The 24,298-nt window shown below is 36.1% G+C and overlaps 1 protein-coding gene across 1 annotated transcript in view; it reads left to right on the forward strand.

Moving 5' to 3' along the window:
- Positions 1 to 24,298, forward strand: part of LOC149786019 (E3 ubiquitin-protein ligase rnf213-alpha-like) — a 180,064-nt gene that overhangs the window by 4,473 nt on the left and 151,293 nt on the right. Inside the window, exon 3 of the mRNA XM_089978096.1 lies at positions 15,016 to 15,275. Coding sequence (XP_089834222.1) covers positions 15,016 to 15,275 — 260 coding nt within the window. The remainder of the gene's footprint in view (positions 1 to 15,015; positions 15,276 to 24,298) is intronic.

Here is a 24,298-nt window from a genome sequence, read left to right on the forward strand (position 1 = left end):
AATTACCAGTAAATTTGTTTATGCTTCCCATAAAAGGAGCTTGTCATGTAATGATGTTGTCCATTCATCTGTTCCATACTTCATTTCAGGACACTAGCTTGAGTTAACCATCTACAAGTAGCAAACATTGTAAATAGATTGCTTTTGTGGCAGGGAAGAAACCTCTTGAGTTTGGACTCAAAAGGTAAAAGGCTTAGTTAAAGGCCACATAAACTGAAAGAAGGTTGTTCTTGTTGTTGTGGGGTTTAATGCCATTTTTCAGCACAAGATAGGCTATACATGGTGGCCAGTATTAATTTTTGAGGAAGAACCCGGGAAAACCCCGGAAAGAACCACCAACCCATGAGAAGCTACTGGCAAGCTTTCTCACATACCCACATAGGCCGAACTCAAGACTCGAACCCACGCAGACAAAGGTGAGATGGCAGTGATCCATAACAATGAGTGCTTTAGACCACTCAGCCACTTGGGGCCCCCTGAAAGAAGGAAAGCAGTTTCTGAACAGTAAGTTGATTATTATGCTAATGATATTAAATAGCTTGCCTTTGAGATACATAATAACACCAATTGGTATTTGGGGGTCAAAAGGTCTGAGATTAAGAATCTGAGTGACTTGTTGAAGAATAGTGGTTTTGCACAATATCTCAACTTTATCACTATTTTGACCAAAGTTTGTAGATGGCTTGCATGTGAATAAAGACATCTTTTCTATTTGGAGTCAAAAGGTCAAAGGTTCAGGTCATGGGGACTGAAGGAAGAGATAATGATTTCCACAAAACTTCCCAAGTTCTGTACCACATGCCTTGACAAACTTTGTAACTGGCTTGCATTTGAGACAAGGAAGATGCCTATTTATATTTTTTTTTTGTGGTTAAAAGGTCAAAGTTGGATCAACACTAAGAAAGAAAACTTTTCCACAAGATTACCCAGGTCCTTTGTCATGAACATGATTGAACATTGTGGATGCTTTATGTTTGATGTAAGAAAAGCACCAGTTAGTTTTTGGGTCGGTAGGTCAAGTTGAGGAGATGGAAAGATAAAAATGGTTTCTGCAGAATAACTTCAGTCTCCTGTCTTTTGCATTGATCAAATTTTGGGGATGACTTGCATTTAAGATGAGAGATACCTGTGGATTTTGGAGTCAAAAGGCCAAGAGTTAGACAAGTGAAAAAGGGTTTGACATAAAAGAGGTATAACAATATTATTTACCATGTGTCTGGCATATAATGTACTGTTTATGGTACTTGGGTTTGATTGGATATTCTGTGATATTTGCAAGAGTTTGAGGAACATACTGACCACTCTAATAACTGGAAAATTTGAATTCTAAAAAGTGCTTAGAAGAAGTTACTTTTTAAAAATTTGATTGGAATTGAAATCTTAGAACCAGTTTTGTGATTGGATATGACAGTCTGTTTTAATTCTGAAGCAGTAGCCATAAATTCTGTCTTGCTCATTCCTGTTCATCCCGTCAATCTATCCAATAGTTTGGGTTTCCTCTGACCCTTCCCAATTTATATTAGATATTTGGACAGTTGCAGTGGGAGATCAGAGTACATCCCCTATTGAAAGCATGGAAATTACCAAAGCCACATAGTAGCAGTATTGGGTAGTTGCTTTACAAAGAGGGCGACAAAATAAATTATCTTGTATCAAAACAATATCAGCAAACGTTATAAGTAAAAATACATTATGCCAATGCCAAAGAAGGAATTGTTTAAAAAAATTTGTTCAGTGTGTGGGTCCACTGGTAATATGGAATAACATTCAAAGTGACATAAGGCAGGCTTATACTGTTTCTTCTTTTCATATCAATGTCTCAAATGGATGAAATCTTAATACAGTTGAACAGTTCTAGCAATATAAATATTGCCTGCTTTTCTGTACTTTTGCATCATTTTCACAGTTGAATTTATAAATGCAGGATGATATTTTATATTTTATATATGTTTATGTGTTAAAATCAGATGCCTGTGCATATGCTCAGGCCTGATACTTTGAATTTTAGAATACTGAATAATTTAGTGTCAAGCCAGATTCTTCACATCATGTTGTATATACAGTAAAACCTGTTATGAGAGACCGCCCCTTCTGCCAACCAAAAGCGGTCTCTCAAGACAGGTGGTCTCTCATAAGAGGTGTGTGAAAATGGACTGGTTTTCAGGGTCAGTAGTTAGCATTGTTTAAAAATAAATAATACCCATACTCACTGTACATGTATCATATCCTTTATTCATGAATCTTGTTAAATAATGCATGCATTCCTCTCAAAATATCTTTATATAATAAAGATATACATCTATCAAACGAGAATAAAATTTATGTTTCAACATCACATTAATATATACAAAAAATTAACAGATATGATGTATATATCTTATTTTATACACTTATTCACTTGTTTTTTTTTAAAGAAATCCATTATACTTCTTTGTTGACATGTTTTACTCAGCTATTTGGTCTGAACATGTATCTCAGTTATTGCCCTTTCATGAATCAACTTCCCACTTACTGGTATGTTTTTACTCCTTGCGACACAAAACCACTCCCATGCTCGTTCAGATCTCCGTAAACTGTCCGTCGTGCCGTGGCATATTTCCTCTGTGCTTGTGCACCTTTCTGCCATTCGTTTCTAATGGACTTCTTGTCTTTGATTAGATTTTGAACTTGCGTTTTACCGACGCTTAAGCTGACTGCTATTTTGCGAGTGGTCCCGTCTTTTTCATTTCTTTCAATGACATTAATTCTTTCTTCCAGTGTTAAAATTTTTCTTTTTTTCAGCGGAGATTCTGCCGTTGTTATTAGTGTTGACGTTATAAAGACTATCGGTTTTGATCAGGTTTTGGGGAATTGTGGAATAAATATATATTATGTACCAATGAATGAAACCAAAAGACATAATTAACTCATCAGGAAACAATACTGTACATTTATTCTGAGACGAAGTTTAAATCAACAGCGTTATAGCTCGATAAACAAATGTTCCGACCATCTGCACCCACGTAAACAGATTGTGGCTTGGTGAAACACTAACAAAAGAAATAAAAAATAATTTTAAAAAAATCCGGAAATGATTCTCACTTACTAGTATTAAAGACAATGAGCTCATTCACCCTCCAGGCATTATGGATTAAATGGAAAGCAAACGACGTACTCAAACCAACACTGAAGCCCTTTCAAACGATTTCTCACTTGGACATAAGGACTACCGGCGTTTTGTGAGTTTTCATACAGATAAAGAAAAAATACAAACCTCTAAATTGACTGCGTATATCCATCATTACTCCCTTTGATGTTACTCTTACTGGCTATTCACATGACTTCGGCACTACAATGGCGGTTAGTGACATGTACTTTAGTCTGGTTTACTGCAGTTTACAAATGACACCGTACGCTGGAGTTGTAAATTTCACAAAACTGGTAAGACAAATTATTTTTAAATACTTTATTAGAGCAATCTTTGCTATTTATGCAGTCTTTGTTACAAAGGATTAAATGATGGTTAGAGGTGTTTATCCCGATATATGGTTGTTCAACTATAGTGTTATTTAATGTGCACTTTGTTTGCATACTACATTTATCCCGAGCTCTAGTGTTTACAAAGGATTAAGTTAAGGTCAGTGGTGTCAATCTGTTTTGATTTTTTGGCGATGCGGTCGTTCATAGCAGTGTCAAAATGCATATTTTGCCAAGAAATCGCGGTCGCTGGTCGCGTTCAGCAGGTGGTCGTTCATAACAGAGCGTTTATATAGTAAAATCGATCCGTGCATTACGATTGTGGTCGGAAATGACAGGTGGTCGCTCATAGCAGAGGTCGCTCATGACAGGTTTTACTGTACTGTATATATTGTACATAACATATAGAAGGCCTCAAAGTAGAATAGTTCTGTACCAAATTCAGTTACCTTTTTTAAGTAAAGTCTTTATTATTATTATAAGGAGAACATTTTTATCTTCTCAAATGTGACAGTTAAAACAATTTTTTTTTGTTGGGATTAGTCGTATATTAATCATTTCTTCCCATCTTTTCATCAACATTTTGGCTTCCAAAGCATAATGTTATCAGAGACAAGTTGATCTCAGCAGAAGGACTTTGTTCATATTTAACTATAAATGGATTTGATGATACTTTTCTGAATGTATCTACAATATTGGTGCATGAGAGAAGTACAGTGGTTCCTCTCTTGTATGACCATCACTTCTGCACCAAGAGGCATAGGATGGGTTTTCTTCCAGAAGGGGGCTATGTTTATGAGAAATACATGTATGTGTATGTATTAATAAAGCTACATCTAATTTCAAAACATTTAATATTTTTATTTAAAAGTAATATTAATTATCAAGAGGTTTTTCTTTTCTTGAGAATAGACTTATTTCAGGTGAACATACATTAATTTTTTACCTTGTGCTAACAAATATATGTGATGCTAAAAATAGCCTTGTAACCCCAGAGATGCATATACAAGCTGCTACTAATACTCTCTCTGTCCTGGCTGGCTCATACATGTATTTCCAGCCAAGGCTTGGGAAACCCCAGAGACACATAAACGTTTCATATTAAAGCTTTGCATTGGATGAAATTGCAAACATCCAGGTATTTTTAAACAATATTTAGCCAATGATAATAGTCCTTACATAAAATGATGAAAGTGTTCTATTAGTAGTCTTACAGCATATAAGTGGTAATTTCCTTTAAAAATTAGGGCAATTGCCAAAGTGAAACATAATGGCAAGATTCATATATTCCGACCACAATTCCAACAAAACTTTTGAAGGGTTTAAAATTGATGACATTGTAAATGATATTGCCTTCAATGATCCGATTACAGACAAAGGATTGGACATTAATGTAAGTCCTGTTTTGACACCTGATATTTCAGATTTATCTGAATCTGAGGATGAAACACACAACAATCTTTTCTTGTCAGAACACGTGGGACTGTTACATGTGGACAACTGATTCAGGGCCAACATTTAATTTAGATGAAAATACAAGGGATGTATTTCTTTTACCTTTTTTTTTTTCCCGAAGAAATATTCCATTTGTACAAAATAGTGGTGAGAAAAGTAGTCTAATATACATTATAAACAACAGATATCTTGAGGTATATTTTTTATTATGAATATGTGAATATAAACATTGATTCCTGTGGATTATATGTACTTGTTGGTGGAAATAAGTGGCACAAAACATTGGTAAGTGTTTAAAATTTTATTTTTCATTAAAATACATAGTTTGCACGGGACAAGATTGATACAAAATGTATACAGCATGTGCACTAACTCAAGAAACTCTCACTCAGGCAGCCATTATGATGCTCTGGGGTTCAGCCTACAAACAGCTGCTAGAAGGCAGGCTGCTTATCAGGCTTTGTAGGCAGGGCAGCAAGTACTTGCAGAAGGTAAAGAGTTAATAGTTGTTAATTTTTAAGCTTGAAATTTATATCTAATTTTGTTTGTCCATGATATGCACAGCAAAGCCCTTCAAAAATCTTGTCATTTAAATCTTGATAAAAACATTGTTTGGTCTTCATAATCACTATCTTTCCATTTACCCCATTTTCCTGCTGTTGCAGAATATTCTTCTTATCTGTTATGATGTTTATTTTGAGTCTTGTTACTAATTGTGCTACAATTTAATCATACACACAAATTGTTTATAGGGCATATGAAATGCCTTGCTTATAAAGGATGTGATGCATGTGCTATCACATGATTTTTCAGGCTTCACCTGGTATTGTATTTTGTTCAAGGTTCATTTCTCTTTGTGTGCGAATCCACAATTGCTATATTTAGCCTATGTTAACAGAGTTGTGATCTTGACAGTTACCTCCAGTTGTAATCACCAAAGAGAAGAACAAGACAGCTATGTGAAGCCCAAAACCCTGTTATAACATAATTTAACCCATATTATGTAAACATCAGCGCTTGTAGCTAATGATATAATATTAACCATAGTGGTACTGATTATTATGTATTTTGGCCAGCAGTTATTACAGGAGTGTAAACCTGACATCTGGAAACAGACATCGGAATAGAAAATTACGTACCTTACTGTATGAATTAAATATTGGTTTTGTACATATATTAGATAAAATATGGCTGCTTGTGAGGGGTAAATTTGACATTTTTGGACTAATATGCTGTCTGCATGACACATCAGAAGGGTGGCCTCCTGCAAGGGGTAATTCTATACATAAACTCATCGGTGGCCATGTAGAGGAGGTGACCACTAGTGAGAGTGGCCATATAAGATGGGGACTACTGTTTTAGTAAACTACTGCATTTTTTTGTTGTTGTATTTGTTCATTTTAAGAGCACTATTATCACATTATTGGCTCTGTCTTGATAAGGAAATGGGAGCCAATTGCCTTTCACTAGGACACTGCAGCTGGACTTGGTAGGTATCAAACTTGTGATCTTTGGACTACGAGTCAAATATCTACCAACTGTGTTACTATGGCTCCTATCATACCCTTTTGACATGTTCAGTTTGTGTGCTACAGCGTATGCATAGATGTGTAAGAGGAATAAAAAGTTCATTTTCCCAATTTCTTGACGTATTAATGTATATTTGCCAAATCTATTCTGTGTGCTTATTGTATTCAAATAACTATAGGTTACTGCATTTGTATGGGAAAATATGAATGAGTTTCTCGATGGAAATACTGCACGACCTTGGGAGTGCAGTATATCCATCCGACAAAACAAGTTCATATTTTCCCATACAAATGCAGTGACCTTTTTATTATATGCTCATTTTCTTATTCTACCTAAGGCTTAATTATATAAACAAAATACATTACAAGAAACAAAGTAACTGAATGTATGCTGTATTCTAAACTAAATATCACATGCGCAGATTCATCATTACACAACAACAGGGGTCCCAAGTGGTCTAAAGCACTCTCCTTTATGGATCACTGCCATCTCACCTCTGTCTCTGTGAGTTCAAGTCTCAGATTCGGCCAGTGTGGGTATGTGAGAAAGCTTGCCAATAGCTTCTTGTGGGTCGGTGGTTCTTTCTGGGCTTTTCCCAGGTTCTTTCTCCACCATTAATACTGGTCACCATGTATAGCCTATTGTGTGCTGAAAAATGATGTTAAACCCTACAACAACAACAACAACAACATAACAACAACACAACAACAACAATGTTAATGTGCACATAACTCCGCCCAGATAAATTTGAACTTGGTCGCGCGCTAAACATAACTTTCAAAAGAAAATGGTGTTTTGGTTTACTTAAAAGTATTTTTCTGTTCTGCCATTGAATGTTTGTAGTCATAATGTGGGAAAAATATGAAGACTTTCAATTGCAATGATCAAAAAGACGCTATGGAATATAATGTTTATTCATTGTGAGTGCAGTAAGGCGGATGTAATTGAACATGGAATATAGTTGAAATTACAGTACAGTTTCGAAATGCGTAATATGCTTGACAACCCATGACATGGCTCATGTAATTCAGATTTACAGAACTAAGAAAGTACATTTTGAGAAAATTCATGATGTAAAACTGTAAGTATATTTTTTGCCATTCTTATTACCAGCTAAAGAAGACAGTTTATGCCTTGTCACTTGGATGTCTGGCATATACAGCTTGCCTAAACCTGAAACATTGTATCAAAAAAGTTAACGCAGAATGTGCCAAAGCTGCTGGTATGTGTCAGTCCACAAAACATCTGCTTTAGTTCATTCAGTTGGTTTACTTCATCCACAGACAAATAAAATAAATCAAAAGTGCTGGCATCTGCATCCATTGTTTGTTTGCAATAGATCGTAGTTCTTTTGCACATGAGCTCTATAACGTAAAATACTGAATGATTCTGACAATGCAAAGTTAACTGAGGAAAAAATTAGCATATAATAAATTGATATATTATGATGATGATTCTTGTATTTGTTAGGAGGCTTTTAGTATCAGATTCTGAATAAATTTTGTGATGGAGTGGTTTAATTTAATACAAAGATTTATCTTAGTAATGCAGTGTAGTAGGTATTCTAAAGTATTGCTGTTGTTAAATTAGTTCAAGATATATTAGTTACTATTATAAGTTAATTGTCCGATGAATGTTATTGCACCATATGGGATTGTAGAAAAAAAAATTATATTGAGTTGTTGCTTTAGCTGCTGTAAGAATCGCAATGTCTCACTTTTTTCACAACAAAGAAAAGGTAATAGAAAAGAGTTTCATTATATTCATTCAAAAAGACCAAGGTGCTACTATCAGAGGGAGTGGGTTACTCCATTTCTTGAGTCTGAATTTGACTGCAGTTAAGAACCAAATCTTCTTATCATGATCTGATTGTCTGGGAGAAAATGTCTTATCCTACATAGAAGCCATAAACTTCAATTGACTGTTTTTTTACTGATATGTTTGATATCTTCAGTCCATGATTATTAGTTATTATCTACCAAAACACCAAGTAGTCTATCATGACAGACCATTTGCAAATTGTTATCCTTCCATGTCAGACATAGTTCATCACTATCAAGATTTGTCCTTTTTTGCCATGTTGAGATAAATAATATTTTAGTTTTACCAGTACTTACCACCATGTCATTGCATGTGTACCAGTTTTCCAGTTTGTTTAGGGCATTCTGTAATGAAATTTCGAGTTCATGCTTTGTGTTTTGGATGTCTGACAATGTTGTGTCATCTGCATAGAGATCTCTAGATGATATTGTAAAAGTGGTAGGTCATTAATAAATAAAATAAATAGTAATGGACCTAGAATTGAGCCTTGTGGTACTCCATATCTAATTGTTCCAGGTTCAGACAGAACATTATTTATATAAACATGTTGTGTTCTCTCACTTAAATATGAAGTAAACCATCTAACTGTTTTCATCACATTGGTAGATTTTCAGTTTCTTCAAAAGGATTTCATGATCCACCATGTCAAAAACTTTCCTGAAATCTACAAATATGGATCCTATTATTCTACCTTGGTCAAGTGCTTGAAGCCATTTATCAGTTAGGGAGATCAAGGCAGTCTCACATGAATGGGTCTGTCTAAAGCCTGATTGATTAGGGTGTAACAGCAAGTGATTAGTTAAATATGACATGTTTAGTTAAATATGACATGAATGAGTCATGGACATGTTTTTCAATCAGTTTTGATAAGTTTGGTAGTATTGAGATTGGTCGGTAGTTATCAGCATCATCCTTAGAACCAGATTTGTGAATAGGAGTTACTTTTGCAGTTTTCCATATTTTGGGGACAGATAAGATTGCAATACTAACATTGATTATGAATGTTAAGCTATCTAAAATAGCAGAGGCAGAAGATTTAATGAGTCATGGACCAATCTGATCCTGTCCTGTAGCTTTCTTGGTATCAAGTTTACTGAGACTTTTTTTTAACAAAGTTTATTGATACTGTTGGGATAGAGAAACATAGCTCCTTAGAGATTTTGCTGCTGCAGAACTTTTTCAGTTCATTAAAGTTGTTTTCTATCACTGGTTCTTTTAACTTTTTGGTAATGTTGGTAAAATAAATCATTGAAAACACTGGCAGTGTCTGTCATCAGTGACTATGGTGTCATTTAGCATAAGTGAGTCGATTTTATTTGTCTGATCTTGTGTGTTTCTCCAGTGAGTTCATTGAAGACTTTCCAAATGGAGTTTGTGTTGCTCATTTTGTTTTCAAGCAATGATTGATAATAAGTTTTTTTATAGCTTTTTTAATCATACTTGTTATTTTATTTCTCCATACTTTATATTGTGCATGGTTTCCCATAGCCTTGAATTGGTCTCATGTTTTCATAGCATCTAGGATTTCATTAGTAAGCCAGTTAGGTTGGGTTTCATTCTTTAGTTGATGTACTTTCAGTTGTGCATGCTTAGAGACTGCATCCATGAATAAGTCAGTCCACACCTTCAGAGCTTCTTCTATGTCATCAAATTTTATATAGGTCATTGAGAAATTGTTCTTTGTTAAAATTTTTGAACTATCTGTAAGTGATAGTTTTTTGTGCATTTCTCTTGCATTTAACCTTTCTTGTAAACAAAAAAGTAGGATAGTGGTTACTAAGCCCAACATTCGATACATTAACACAAGCCATATTGTCTGGTAGGTTGGTATAAATGTGATCAATAAGAGTGCTTGATTTTTCTGTTACCCTTGTGGGCTCATTTACCAGCTGGACTAGGCCTAATGATTCAGTAAATTCCATCCAGTTGTTCCGTATTTGAGTATTGAGAAGGTCCTTATTTATATTGCCGAATATATGTTTCTTTCTCCTGTGCTATAATGGAGCAGCAGTTTAATGTTCTGGAGCAGGGGCATGACACTTTTGAAGAACAAAAATTATCTGTCAATATCTGGAAAAAATATCTAGCTCTAAATTGTTACAAAATAGCACCATATTAAATCTTTGTATTATTTGAACAAGATTGATGATGTTAAGATAAAATAAAATAAAATAAAATAGCTTACAACAATTGCATCCCCTCCCCACTGCCTGAAAACTACATGGTCATTACCTTATAGATGAGGGGCCTGGAGTGGCTAAGTGGTCTGAAACGCTCTCTGTTATGGATCACTGCCATCTCACCTCAGTCTGCGTGGGTTCGAGTCTCGGATTCGGCCAGTGTGGGTGTGCGAGAAAGCTTGCCTGTAGCTTCTCGTGGGTTGGTGGTTCTTTCTGGGGTTTTTCCCTTCCTCCACCATTAATACTGGCCACCATGTATAGCCTATCATGTGCTGAAAAATGGCATTAAACCCTATAACAACAACAACAACATCCTTATAGTTGATGAATGTGCTATGTGTATGTTAGTTGTGTTTCAAGCTGTAATCTAAAGAAAGTGGGATGATTCAACTTGCACTATAATTGACACTCTGTGAAAGACATTGTTTTCCCATTAGTGAGCTTTTTGATAAAAAAGGTATATGAGACTGAAGTCTTCAATGCACTAGCTACACTATTGGTACAATAGGCAGGAGACTGAGTAGGAAGCTGCACTATTGGTTTTATAGGCAGTGAAGCCTTCTTGAGTAGGATGACAACACCTGGGCAAGATATTTATCAGAGAGGGCCAGTAAACATAAAATGCATTTAGCAAACAAGAGGATATTTAGTGAAAGTACAATTTAAACAGAAAATAATGAATGTCCTGAAAATCTTAAGATGATTGGCAGTTGTACAATGGAATATGTGTACTTAACACATTAACATATGCTACTAGATAACTAACAATTTACTTTTTTTTTAAACTAAATTTTTTTCAAAACTTGGATTTGTCCTGAATATCTTTCAAAGCATCCCATTTGGATACCACATTGGCATATGTACCACATGTCAAATATGTGATGAAAGGATGATAAATATAATTATATTTGTAATGTTCAAAATTAATTTGTAACAAATACATTTGTTTTGCAAAAAAGTTATAATCATTTTTTCAATTGTTGTCATGAAATATAAAAGTATGCTGCAAATATCATGAAATTTATGACGAGATAACTTGGAAATTTCCATACATTCATTACTGATGGCAAGTACCCAATTACCAGTACAGTGAAAACGTATGGTGGTAAGTACCACAGGAAAAAATGTCACTGTAAAATGGTATACCAGTAATACTGTGTACACACACACACACACACACACACATATATATATATATATAGAGAGAGAGAGAGAGAGAGAGAGCTGTTTATGTCTGTTTGTCTTACATTTTTGGAGCATAATTTTCAAACCTTGCAAGGCATTTCAACCAAACCTAATACATGTTAAGGAAGTTGCATATCCCAAACCAAAATTGCAAGCTTACTTTTAAGATTGCTGCAAGCTTGTTATGTAAGCTTGCGACAAGCTTAGATTTAAAACCGTGGCAAGCTTGCCTAATTGCAAGCTTGTGCAAGCTTCCCTAGCTTGCACAAGCTAGAAATAGGGAAGCTTGTAATAGGTAAGCTTGCAATTGGCAATATTACCAATTAGAAGCTTGTGCAAGCTTACTAATTACAAGCTTGCACAAGCTAGCAAACAAAGCTGACCTAGCTAGCTGCATAAGAAGAACTGATATGGCATCAATTAAATTATTCTATACATGGTCACATATCTCCAATTTTCTAGCCCTTGATGTGCAAAAAAGTATGTAATATTAAATATTAAAATGAAAATGTTACTATATGGTGAACATTAATTAGCATTAGATCTTACTGTCACAATGAAAGAAAAGAATGAAGACATCAAATCATTGAATATTTAATTAGATAAAAATATAAGAGCATATGAATATGTTTGAGGAAACTCTTTATATTTTTGTTCTGTATGGCTTTAGAAATGTTCTACTAATTTACTTCCATGTAGAAATCCATTTTTGGGAGGCTGGTGTCAAATGGTTAGGTTCTCTCTCATCTGTCAAAATGATAAACTATTAGGTGAAAACAAGAATGTTTGCCATTTTAATTACTCTGAACAACCTCTTTGAAACAAAGTCCTCAGAATAAAATTCTCTATCCTCCTCTGCTTCTGGTGTGATTTAGTTATCATCCACTGAAATGGAATACAGCAACAGGTACTATGTAACCAGGGGGAAAAAGCCCCGAGTATTTACCTCTTTGGCAAAAGCATTTCAGTTTCAGTTCTACATTCCAAAATCCCTGATCAGGTCCAAAAAATATCAGTAAATGTTATTCAAGATCATCCCTTAATGAGCTCCTAAATTTTAGTTTTACCATTCATTTTGAAAAGGCTATGACACATGTCAAACGAATGGCACTTCAGAGTTTTAAACAACAAAAAAAATCTGATAAAACCCATCTTCTTTGAGAATGAAAAGAATTAAATGTAACAACCTCTGAACAATTGTTGAATTTGATAAGCGAGAGGAAAGAAAAACCCTAAGAATAAGGGAAATGAGATTAACAAGCATGCATTTAATTTTATAATCTCTTAACCCTATTGACAATAACTGACAGCACTGCAATGATAACTGCAGTTTGGCGAGTGCAGCAATAAATAGTTATGATCTTCAGAGTAGTCATCTGAATCAATGGGAGTAGCAAAATTAGAATGTCATTTTTTTAACATATTTTAATCGTAAAAGTAAAACAGAATGCTACCACCAATCTACAGTTCTGAAAACTGGCAAAATACAACACACTCTTGAGTTTATTCGCCATCATGATAACTCCATGACTTCAAATTATCTCTTGGGTTATAGGATCGGTTACTGCACATATATTGCTTCTGCGGGCAATGAAATTTACAGAATTAACGTGCTAAAGTGTGACTGTTCACCTTTAAAAATTGTGATGAATTTTTTAATGCAAGGCTACAATGGTTGTTTTGTGTTCTTGTGGCTCAAATATGTTGTGTGTATATTTAGAGTTCGTAACCAGTCTGCTGACCACAAACGGGGAAGTAACCACCTTTAATGACTCGATACCGAATTAAGTCTGTGTCGTGGAAAAACCACATTTCATCTTCCATGCTTTTATTTGATTTCTTTTTAAACAAGCAAAATTCACAAGGCTCAATTATTTATTGAATGTTGACAGAATGGGATGCATCTCTTTCTCTCAAAGAAAAACAAAAATTGTATATATTTTTAACTTTTTATTTAGTAAGTAAATAAACGACAATTATTTTTTTCTTCTGGCCACAGATTGTCAGCGAAACAAATATATAACAATTCTTTCAAAAACTTAATGCCAAAAGTTTATATTACAAGATTTACTGAGACTATATTTACTGGTGCATACATTGTCAGTAAATAGCATTTACAAGTACTTGACATCAAATATCTTGCTGTATTAAGTTAGTCTGTAAATAACTTTGCAGTGAGCAATTACTATCTAATTTACAGGATTTTGCTAAATTTAATTCTTTATTCAGTCTTCCATTCCCTGACAAAATGACTGCATAGCTAATTGAGTGTACAATCACTTAAATAATTTCCTTTATGCAAAAAAACTCGGTTGTTTCTCTATCATGTATAATATTTGTAAAAATTTGAAAATGAGAAAAAAGACATTTGTAGAACAATAACATTTCATAATTTGTCTTGGTCAAGAAATAAATAAGTTTATTTTTAAATATATTAATAATGTTCTTAGTTAATTTAAACATAGAGAAATGTTGGAATAATATATTTTATTTATGTATCAGCTAAGTACAAGTAATTCAAGTTCTTAGCATTTTGCAACACTGAAAATGTATATTATTTAACTCAAGTGCATTATCAGATGCTGTAAATAAAAGCTAGATTACTGGTAACATCTTTTAATTTGACAGTGTAGTTTCTTATACTGAGCACAATCTGTCACAACATATATTCTTCAGCATTTCAGGAAGCATTGATCTCATGCAGAACTGCCAACTTTCAACTTTCACAACTAATTATTGCAAGCTTGTGCAAGCTTACCTCAAGTATTTTAGATTTTACAAGGTTGCAGACTTGGAAATATTCCTTTTGGAAGCTTGCACGAGCTTGAACTTTAAATTCTGCAAGCTTGCAGACTTCGAAAAATTCCTTTTGCAAGCTTGAGCAAGCGCCCTTACTAGCTTGCACAAACTCGGCTAGCTTGTCATAAGCTTGCATCAAGCTTGTCATAAACATGCATTTTGTTTTGGGTAGAAGTGCCTTTTGATACTTTGAATTTCTGCATTCAGTATATCTATGTTACTTTAGAAACAAAGTGTAGTATAGGTCATTTATAAATTGAGAGTATGGACTTAAGAATCATCGCATAAGTAGTATAAAAATTGATAGTGCTGGACTATAGTGTACTTTTTGTGGGAGTCTACAGTGGGTGACCAGTGGGATATTTTGTCACCATTTGTCTCTTGCATGATTATTTGAACATTGGTTTTACATTTTCTTAGCTCACTAAACTTGAATACATATATACAATTCCATGAGGTATTTATTGGTGCCATTTTCATTTACTGTTCATTATAGATAGTTTTCAGTTTTAAATGAAAACTTATGTTGGCATTTAGTTCAGATAAACAGACAAATTAAAAAATTATCTTGATTAATCTTTTTTGACAGGTAACAGTTGCCATTCTTGTGCCAGTTTTGAAGTCCTTTGTAAATCTTCCTCTTAAGGATTGGAAGGAAAGTGCGGTTGATGCAGAGAGGAGGATGATTAAAGCCATCGCTGTTCTTTCTGCTGTAGGATGCCTTAACTTGAAGTTGGAAAAAGATGAACAAGATCTATTGGCCAAGGAACTCCTTGTGCGACCTAATGAAAAGGATAGGAAATGCTATGACCTAGAAAGCATAGAAAGATTTGCGACAAAGGATAAAAAGTAACTAGAGGTTTTAGTAGCAGTAATACAATAACTGCTTCTGTTGCATTGCTTTCCTTTTCCATGACTCCTAGTCCCCAGTCCAAGCTAATTATTCTATCCTCAAACTAGGTGCTAGAGTATTGCCTACCCTGTTGGGGCTCCCTGAATTTATTAGCTCTGTATGATACTTTTCTGATTCAGTAAAAATTGTGTAGCAGGGCATGCGCATGTACAGGCACAAGAAGACCCCGTAGGACATGCACCCCATGTGTGTATTATGTACTGTCTGTGCATAGATGGAAGGATGTCCAATTTGGCATCTCTGGACTGATCAAGTGTTCAAATTTACAAGGAGTTGATGTACATATACAGAGAGGATGAAAGGTCTTGCCTACTCCTCCTCATCACGGGTCCTTCATTCCTAGGAGAGTTCTGGATCTCTTCCAGTGCTGGGAAAGTCAAGTCCTCCTGTGGGCAAGAATGTAGTAGAGTGACCTCTGTAGTTCATTGATTGTCCAGAGCATAAGGATTCTTGATGATGATTATAAAGCCATCAGTGCCAGTGAGGGATCAATCCTTGGTCCTTCCCAAGGGTGAGAAAACTCCTGAGAGCAAGTTGCACTTCCTGACTCTTGTTTATGGATGAGCAGCATCCTCATAAAGTTGGTGTCCCAGTGACAGAGATAAGAGAATCATGATTTCCTGAGGGAGAAGATCAGCAGTCTTGCTCTGATAAATCTGACTAGGGCTCCTCCATCAGATCTTCATCATCAAACAGGTCATTGGACACCAATTGCTTGTCACTGGGTGCTGCTGACTGGTAGTTGCTCACTGGTCATTGGCAGAATCATTTTTGAGACATAAATTTGTTGAGAAAATTGGGGTTGGGTCATTTGATTGTGCACCAGTTTACTGGATGGTTCCATGCCTGTTCATAGTTTTAGACATATTCTCAGTTATGCATTTCTATATTGATGAATTTCTTCCTGAATCCTGGCATCATCTAATGGAATTAGAGTTACATAAGATAGTTTTTAAATGGTGATATTATGACAGAGAAAACAAGGTGATTCCAACTACTTTGGACTGATAATGAATATTAATTATCAGGAAAGAACAAAACTGTTAAATGTGTTAAGCTATTTGTTGAACAAAACAAAGTGATTCTGATTAGATTAGACTGGTAGAAATGGACGGTAGTGTGAAAAACAAATTTTCATGGGCTTGGTTGAATCAATATGTTGATAACTTAATAAATCACAAAGTGAAGTCATTCAAATTCTTGGAGTTTGTAACAAAAGTGGACATAGCATTGTGCTCACTATGTGAATGCCACATTAGTTCTGGAAGCAGTGGTGTTGGGGTACTAATAGAACACTGTACAGACTCAAAAACTTGTAAGGGAAAGGTATTGATGCTGCTGGATGCTGTTATGACAATAATGATCATACTGCTGATAATTACATTTATATTGATTGACACAAGGGATAGGACTGCATTGTTTTTTTGTAGTGCTTTTGTTGCTGATAAGATGGACTATTCGTATGTAATGTACGGTTCTTTGAACCTCCAGATTTTGTCAGTCTTTCCCCATAGTTGCTTGTAAGATGATCAAGAGAGGTCAGAGTTCTGGATTTTCAGATTCTGAATGCTAAATGTATTCATAGTGCATAAGCTTCAGGGGGTTTTGTCCCCTGAGCCCCCACTAAGGCTTCATCCCTGAACCCTGATTTGGGCCCTAAGTAGGCACCCAAACCTAAGCTAACTTTTCAGGGATTTTTAAGAAAGTCTGTTCTTATCCCTGTGTCAGACATCCATAGGTTACTGTACTTGAGCACCAGTTATTTTCGCTGGGATTTGATTGTTGGTATGGGGACAGATTGTATCAATCACCCACTACTATCTTAATGATTAATTTCTATTGTTATGATTTAGTGACACTGTACTCTGACTAGGGATTGGATCAACATCTCCCCACTTTTGTTCCTGTTTTAATCCTTATTGAATGTTGGCATCCTGTCTTTATTGGGAAGTGAGTATTCCTTCCCCATCATAGTTTAATGTTTGGATGGATGTGACAGGCTATGAATCTGCTCTGGTGGAGATGCCATTGCTGTCTGTCTTGTCCAGCAGAAAGGATGAGGGCTGCCACTCACCTTATTGATGGTCGAGAAGGGATCAGTGATTTTGTTCACTTAGAAGGGTTATTCTCATTACTTCACATGATTAGTTTCAGGAAGACAGGAACCCCATTTTGATGTCTCCTTCTCCAGAAAGCCATACTGGGAGGGACAGTTTTGTCTCGACTTAGGAGCAGGCTGAGGACAAGAGTGTACTTTCTGTCATGGTGGACTCAAATGGGTTATCAGAGGAACTGATAGTGGTGGTTCCTTCTGCTTCTCTCAGATAAAGTGTTGGAGGAGGAGGAGGTTTGGTTGTTAACTAAGGTGTTGAATGCAGTTTACTGCCTCCTTTCTCCAGAGTTGTATCCTAAGCTGTCTGTCTACCAGGACAAGATGATTCTCTTATGTCTAGAGGGGCTTTATGGGGTTTCCTCATATCCACATCTTCTGCTGCACCCACAGTCTGTGATGGTCTAGGAGCTTACACAGAAGATTTCCCCAGGACCAGAAGTTCATGAGGCAGCAGAAGGGGTGGCTTGTTTGCCCTTTTTTACTCAAGCCACTTGTCTCTGCCTCCAGCTATTAAGTTCATTCTCTAGTTTAGCCTCTTAAGTCCACCTCCCAAACCTTGGACTATTGTGTGCCCTTAGTGGGGATTTTCTATTCCCAGATCTTTCTGGTGTCAAAGAATTGTGGAAGATTTTGGCTCTTAATCAACCTTGCTATCTTAAACAGATTTCTCTGTTAAGAATATTTCAAGATATTGACTGCTGCCTTGGTCAGGAACATCACAAGGCCCAGCAACTTGGCAGTCTCGATCAATCTTGAGAATGCATATGTTCACATTCCCATCTTCCTGCCACACAGAAAATACTTTTGGTTTTGTCTTGACTTGGAAGTATGTTAATTTTGTGCTCTTCTGTTTGGCCTTGCCTGTGAACCAAGAGCCTTTGCTAGGGTGATGGGAGAATTAGCAGCTCACTTGAGATCTTTAGGGATTCCCATCCTTCAGTATTTTGATGTCTGATTGATGTGCAGTGTCCTCAGAGATTCTCATCTGAAGGACCTGTCCCTTGCTCAGTCTGATCCCCAATCTAGAGCAGTTGGATCTCCTCCCTTCTCAGGATTTCTTTTATGTTGGGCTAAAATTTCTCACCAGGCTAGTGAGGGTTAATGTTCCTCCTGTCTCTCATAATGCGTCCTCTGACCTAGAATTTATTTCTTGTATTATACATCACTCTCCTGGGAACTCTGATCCCCATTGCAGCCTTTGTATCACTAGGGAGAATTTACTTGCTAATGATCCAGTTTCTGCCTCTAGCAAGTTTTAGACAGTACAAGGACCTGCATCATCTCAAAACAAATGTGCCTGACTCTCACCACCACCTGTATTGGTGGCTAAATAGTGCCAGTTTTTGACTGGAGCCCCCCACCCCCCAGAAACCCACTCCATGCTGTACACCAACACAGCAGATTGGGAACCTGGACCTGTATCTCTGCCAAGTCTCTAAAGGCCATATAACTTGTGACAGATATGCAAATTACCATCAGTTTCTTATGCCAATCTCTTTGCAGTTGGCTCCTTTTGCCTGTTGAAGGAAGAATCTTTGTCTCTGGCCTCTTTACAGAGACTATAGGAGACTGTTACCAGAGATTGAGACATGCTCTCAGTGTCAGTGATGCTTGTTTTGGAGTTTCTCCACCTCTGTAAGGATTCTGCCCAGGATACACCTGTCGTGCTGGAGCACAGTAATAACCGTCTAAGGGCAGCTTCTTTTGATGTAGAGATGTCATTCTTTTGGCATATCCTGACAGTGGCATCTCAGGATCTGTGGGATCAGCCATACTGGTTGACCCAAATTTCTTCACCGTCTGAGTTGTTGGTGAAATTAGGAGAGTTTTCTGGCCAGAGTTCCTATTCATGCCTCAGAACCTATTTCCTTCTTATACACCTACATCTTGAGGGAAGTCCTGCAGGCTTGTGGTCTCAATAAAAGTCTTCCCTCATATCAACAACCTTGAAATGTGAGTTGTTTTTCTACCACTTCAAGGGTGTATCAACCACACAAGACCATGGTTGCTACTGACAGCATATCAGTGATATCACAACTATGATAACAAGGGGAACTCATGCCCTTTCTCTTTGCTTGGAAGTGTGGAACCTCATTCAGCAAGCTTGAGATGAGATCACTCTCAGTGTGTCACATTCCAGAAAGAGAAATATCTTGGTGGAGACTTGAGTCCAGACAAGGGTGGGCAGACTCACAGAATAGTCGGTGCACCAATTGATATCAGTGACACTTTTCAATTGTGGTGGAAGTCAGTAGTAGACTTGTTCAAAACAAGGTTGAACAAAAAGTTCCTTCTATATATCTCTCCTGTCCCAGAGCAGGGGGGCATGGGCATTGGGTACCTTTAGTATGAAATAGGATCATACTATATGCATATGCCGTGCCACCTTTCAGAATAATCCCTCGAACACTCTGCAGAGTCAGGACCCTCCCTTCATGATGTGTACCGATAACCCCCTGTGACCCCAATTGTTATGGTTCAGTAATGTTCTTGACCTTTTGGTTGATGCCCCCACCACCAGGAATTGCCACTGAGGAGGGATTTAGGTGTCACAACATAAAGGGTATCTTGTGCACAACAATCCACAAATTCTCCAGTTTTTGAACAGGGTTGCCAGATGTGTTGCCCAGGCTAGAAGACAATAGACTTCTGTGGTTTATGATGCCATTTAGAAATATTCTGTAATTGGTTCAGTCAGAAATGTAATTGGTTCAGTCAGAAATGCATTGATTCTCTCTGTTGTTGCAGATGTTCATGTTATCCTTTTCAAGGAAAACAACTGCTCAATATCCAACTTTATTAGGCCGAAGTTTTCTGTGGTCTCCACTAGAGGGTCAGACCACATCTTTCAGAACTGATCAGGTACTTTGAGCTCCAGGGACCAGTGACTTGCTCTTTAAAGCCTAGGTGGAATGTTGCATATGTAGTTTGGCCATTATTTAATCTTACGGAAACATTTATTAAAGCTTCTTTTGAGAATCTTATCCTTAAACAGTATTTCTTTTGTCCCTAGCATTCACAAGGAGTGAAAAATGCATGCCTTGTTGGTGGAAAAGGTTTGTTTATAGTTCATTAGTAACTTTGATTCGGTTTCTCTTTTTTGCCAATATTGGTTTTGGACCAGGAATCAGCTATCTTCATTAGCTCCAGGCCCTATTGAAATCTCCAGTCACAGTTCATATTTGTGCTGGGATGATAAAGAGTGACTCCATGCTCAGTTAGAACACTATGTTTCTATCTGTCTAAATCAAAAGAAAAAAGAAAGGTCAGAAATGTGTTTTTCTTGTTCTAAAAGGGAAACCAATACTTCAGCAGTCACCATTTCAAGAAGCATTGTTTGGAATAATTAAAAGTCTCTCATCAAGAGAGATCTTCCATGAAAATGAAAGTCCTTACAGTCAGGGCTTTTGCTGCTTCTAGGGCCTTTCTTAATGATTCTTCTTTGGATGATGTTATGAATGCTACATTCTGGCAGTCTTACTCCACCTTCTTGTCATTTTACCCTCGGTCATTGTCACACAAAAGGTTGTCAAGCCATTCTTCAGTATGCAGTAGAGCACCCTACTGACAGCAATGATGAGTTCACTTTGACAGCTTATCTTAAAAATCAGTATCCCACCAAGCAGACAAATTCAGCAAGGCAATAATAGCATCTAATGTATTACTGCTGTTAATATGTAAAAAAAATTTCAAACATAATTTTAATTATGTAATACTTGACCTGCTATTATTTTTCAATTCCCTTCCCTGCCCCCCCCCCATGTCCTTTCAGTCTTGGTCCAAGTAGAAATATCATTGTATTCCAATTGATAGAAATTGAGTAAGGTATCAGACTGAGAAGATGTTTTTTTTTTTTGTATGCCTCCAATTACTAATATGGAATAATCACCTTGGGCTTGGACTAGTGCCAGGAAAAAATATAATACCACAATGACAGTAGGTAAGTATTACATAATTAAAATTTGTTGCCCCCCCCCCCATCTACATTTTACTAAATTTTACTACTTTTTTTAATTTTTGTATTTCTGGGGAACAGTTGAAAGTTTGTGTTTAAGTTTTGCTCTCTGTAAACAGCAGATTAAATCTTGCATTTAATGTTTTGTTTATTTCTTGTAGGAAGGACTTATGCATTTTTTGAATTTCAGTTCTATTCAAAATACATGCTTCACCTTATTTAGTATATATTTACTCAATATTTATGTTTTTATTTTTGGGGTGTGTATTATAGGAAAATATTTTAGGTTAAATTTTATGAAACGGGGTTTATGGCTTTGTTTGTTACTTGTAGGAAGGAGCAGTGCATTTAAATTTTACTTTTGTGTACCAGATAGCTTGACGTTATTTAATACTTTTGCAAAACATTTTTTTAAAATAGTACTTTTTTGACCCATTTTTTATATGCCTTCACTTGCATTTGTGGAAGAACCTTATCAGTGTTGTTTCTTAGGGTGAAACGTCCAGATAACTGCCAGTGAGAAAAGAAAAAATGTTTCCACACTAGAACACAAGTTATTCATGGCATACCAGGACCAAACTTTGCGGATAGCTTGCACTTGGTGTGAGAAAGAAGCCCATTTATTTTGGGGTCAAAAGATTAAAAGTCTTACAGTGACTGAAGGAACACAGAATGGTGTTTGAAAATAGAAAAAGGTTCTGCATCACAGACTCAAACTAGACATTTTAGATAGCTTGCACTTTGGTTAAGACAAAAAGCCTGTCACTTTTTGGTCTCAAAATGTCAAATATTAAAGGTCAAGGACACTAAAAAGAAACAAATGGATTTATGATTTTGTCGCATTTAATGACATTTTTCAGTACATGATAGACTATACATTGCAGCTAGTATATTTAGTGGAGGAAGAACCTGGGAAGAACCACCAACCCACAGAAAGCTACTGGCAAGCTTTTTCACTTACCCTTGTTGGTGAAGCTGAGACTTAAATTCACATGGACAGAGGTTAGATGTGTGAGTGATCTGTAAAGGCGAGTGCCATAGATAACTTGGTCACTCTGGGCCCAGTTCTTCTTCACAAATGTTGCAGGCTGCTTGCAATTGAATTAAAAAAGAAGCCTATTGATCGGAATATGAATAGGTCAATGTCACTGTGACAGAAAGAGAAAAATTTTGTATGCACAAAAAGTTCAGTGCTCAACCACGAACCTTGTCAAAAGTTTGTGGATGACTTGCATGTTCAGTAAGAAATAAGCCTAAGGTGCAAAGTCAGTGTTACTGAAAGAAGCAAAATGTTTTTGTATAATAATTTTAGTTATAGACCACATACCTTCATCAAAGTTTGTAGAGTGCTTGCACTTAAGGTATGGAAGAGGCCTGTGGGGTTTAGGGTAAAAAGTAAAAGGTCAGGGTCACAGTGGCTCAATGAAATATGGTTTTACATAATAACTTTTGTTGGAGAGTATGTTCCTTGACCAAACTTTGTGGATGGCTTGCACTTGGTGATAAAGAAATCTATAGATTCTGGGGTGTAGAAGTTAGACGTCAGAGTCATATTAAGTTAAGAAAATAATAGTTTCTGCACATGAACTTTAGTTAAAAATTGCATACCTTAATCAAAGGTTGAGGTCATTGAGACAAATTGGTTAATAATCTCCAGAGTAAGCCTTACCCTATTAGAGCCTACATAGAGGACTATTAAGCAAGTAGATGGGATCACAATGTGCCATTCATAGTACTCTTTTTAATTCTTGGCACAATAAAATTGCCTGTATGCTGCCCATAGGACCCATACAAATTCTCCAGAAAATTAAAGTAAAAAAAGATTGCTTTAGTTGGTTTTGGACCAACTAATCCAGTGTGCCACAAGCTCAATTACTGAGACTTATGTTGCTAACTTTGCTTCACACCACAAGAGCACATGGTAGATCAAGGATATTAAACAAAAAGATGAAGTCTTCCACAAAATCCATTCAGCATTTATGTTCAAAGCAGTATACAGTGAGTAAATTGTTTTATACTCTAGTGTCCAGAATAAAATTCTAGAGGGGCATAGTTTCTCAAGCTTGAGGAATTAAATTCCTGTACAAATAGTCCATAATTGAGGAAGCTGATAATAAAATGTGGTTGGATTTTCTTGCATAAACAAAAAACAGGAAAGGATATTTGTGACACCAGTTATTTTCTATATCACCCACTTTTTGACCTAGTAGGGGACCAGTTTTTACATTTCTAGATCACTCAGCATTACCTGATCAATCTCTTCACAAGATAATGTGTTGAATAGTCCTAGTTCATATGATCAGAGTCAAAGTAACCTAAATTGTAACTGTGACCCATGTCTCTGTGAGCTTTATTTAGTGGCTGGTCCGTAACTCTTGAACTTCAGTTTGTATACTGATGAAGTTTTAACCAGATGTACATTTGAACTATACAAAATGTCATGTACATACCAGTAGTTGTGTCCCCTAGTGTAAAGGCCAAATGATTGCAAGACAATGTCACACAGTTGGTTTACCCTTTACAATTTATGATAGTCTTGTTATGCTTTTGTGAGGAACACCAAGTTTTGCTCTTTTCAGACAGATGTTTTTTCTGTTAAAATGCCTGAAAATTAAAAAAATGAAACTTTTTGAGCTCAGTTTCATTCATAAACTGCCCCACACAATCTAATGAAGTGGTAAGGATGGTTATATACATATCTATAGGACATGATTAGCATACATGCCAGCCATTATGCTTTTGGTGTAATCATTACGCTTTTTTTCACTAAATTATGCCTTACGCATAAGCACATTTGGATTACGCATTTTCATATGCCCCCCTCCCCAAAAAATTAATAGTTTGTTTTCTTATTTTTATTAACATCCCATTAATCTTTCAGACCGTATTCT

This window comes from Sinohyriopsis cumingii, chromosome 12 (genome assembly GCF_028554795.1).
Source record: "Sinohyriopsis cumingii isolate HCF-2022 chromosome 12, ASM2855479v2, whole genome shotgun sequence".
Taxonomy (NCBI): Eukaryota; Metazoa; Mollusca; class Bivalvia; order Unionida; family Unionidae; genus Sinohyriopsis; species Sinohyriopsis cumingii.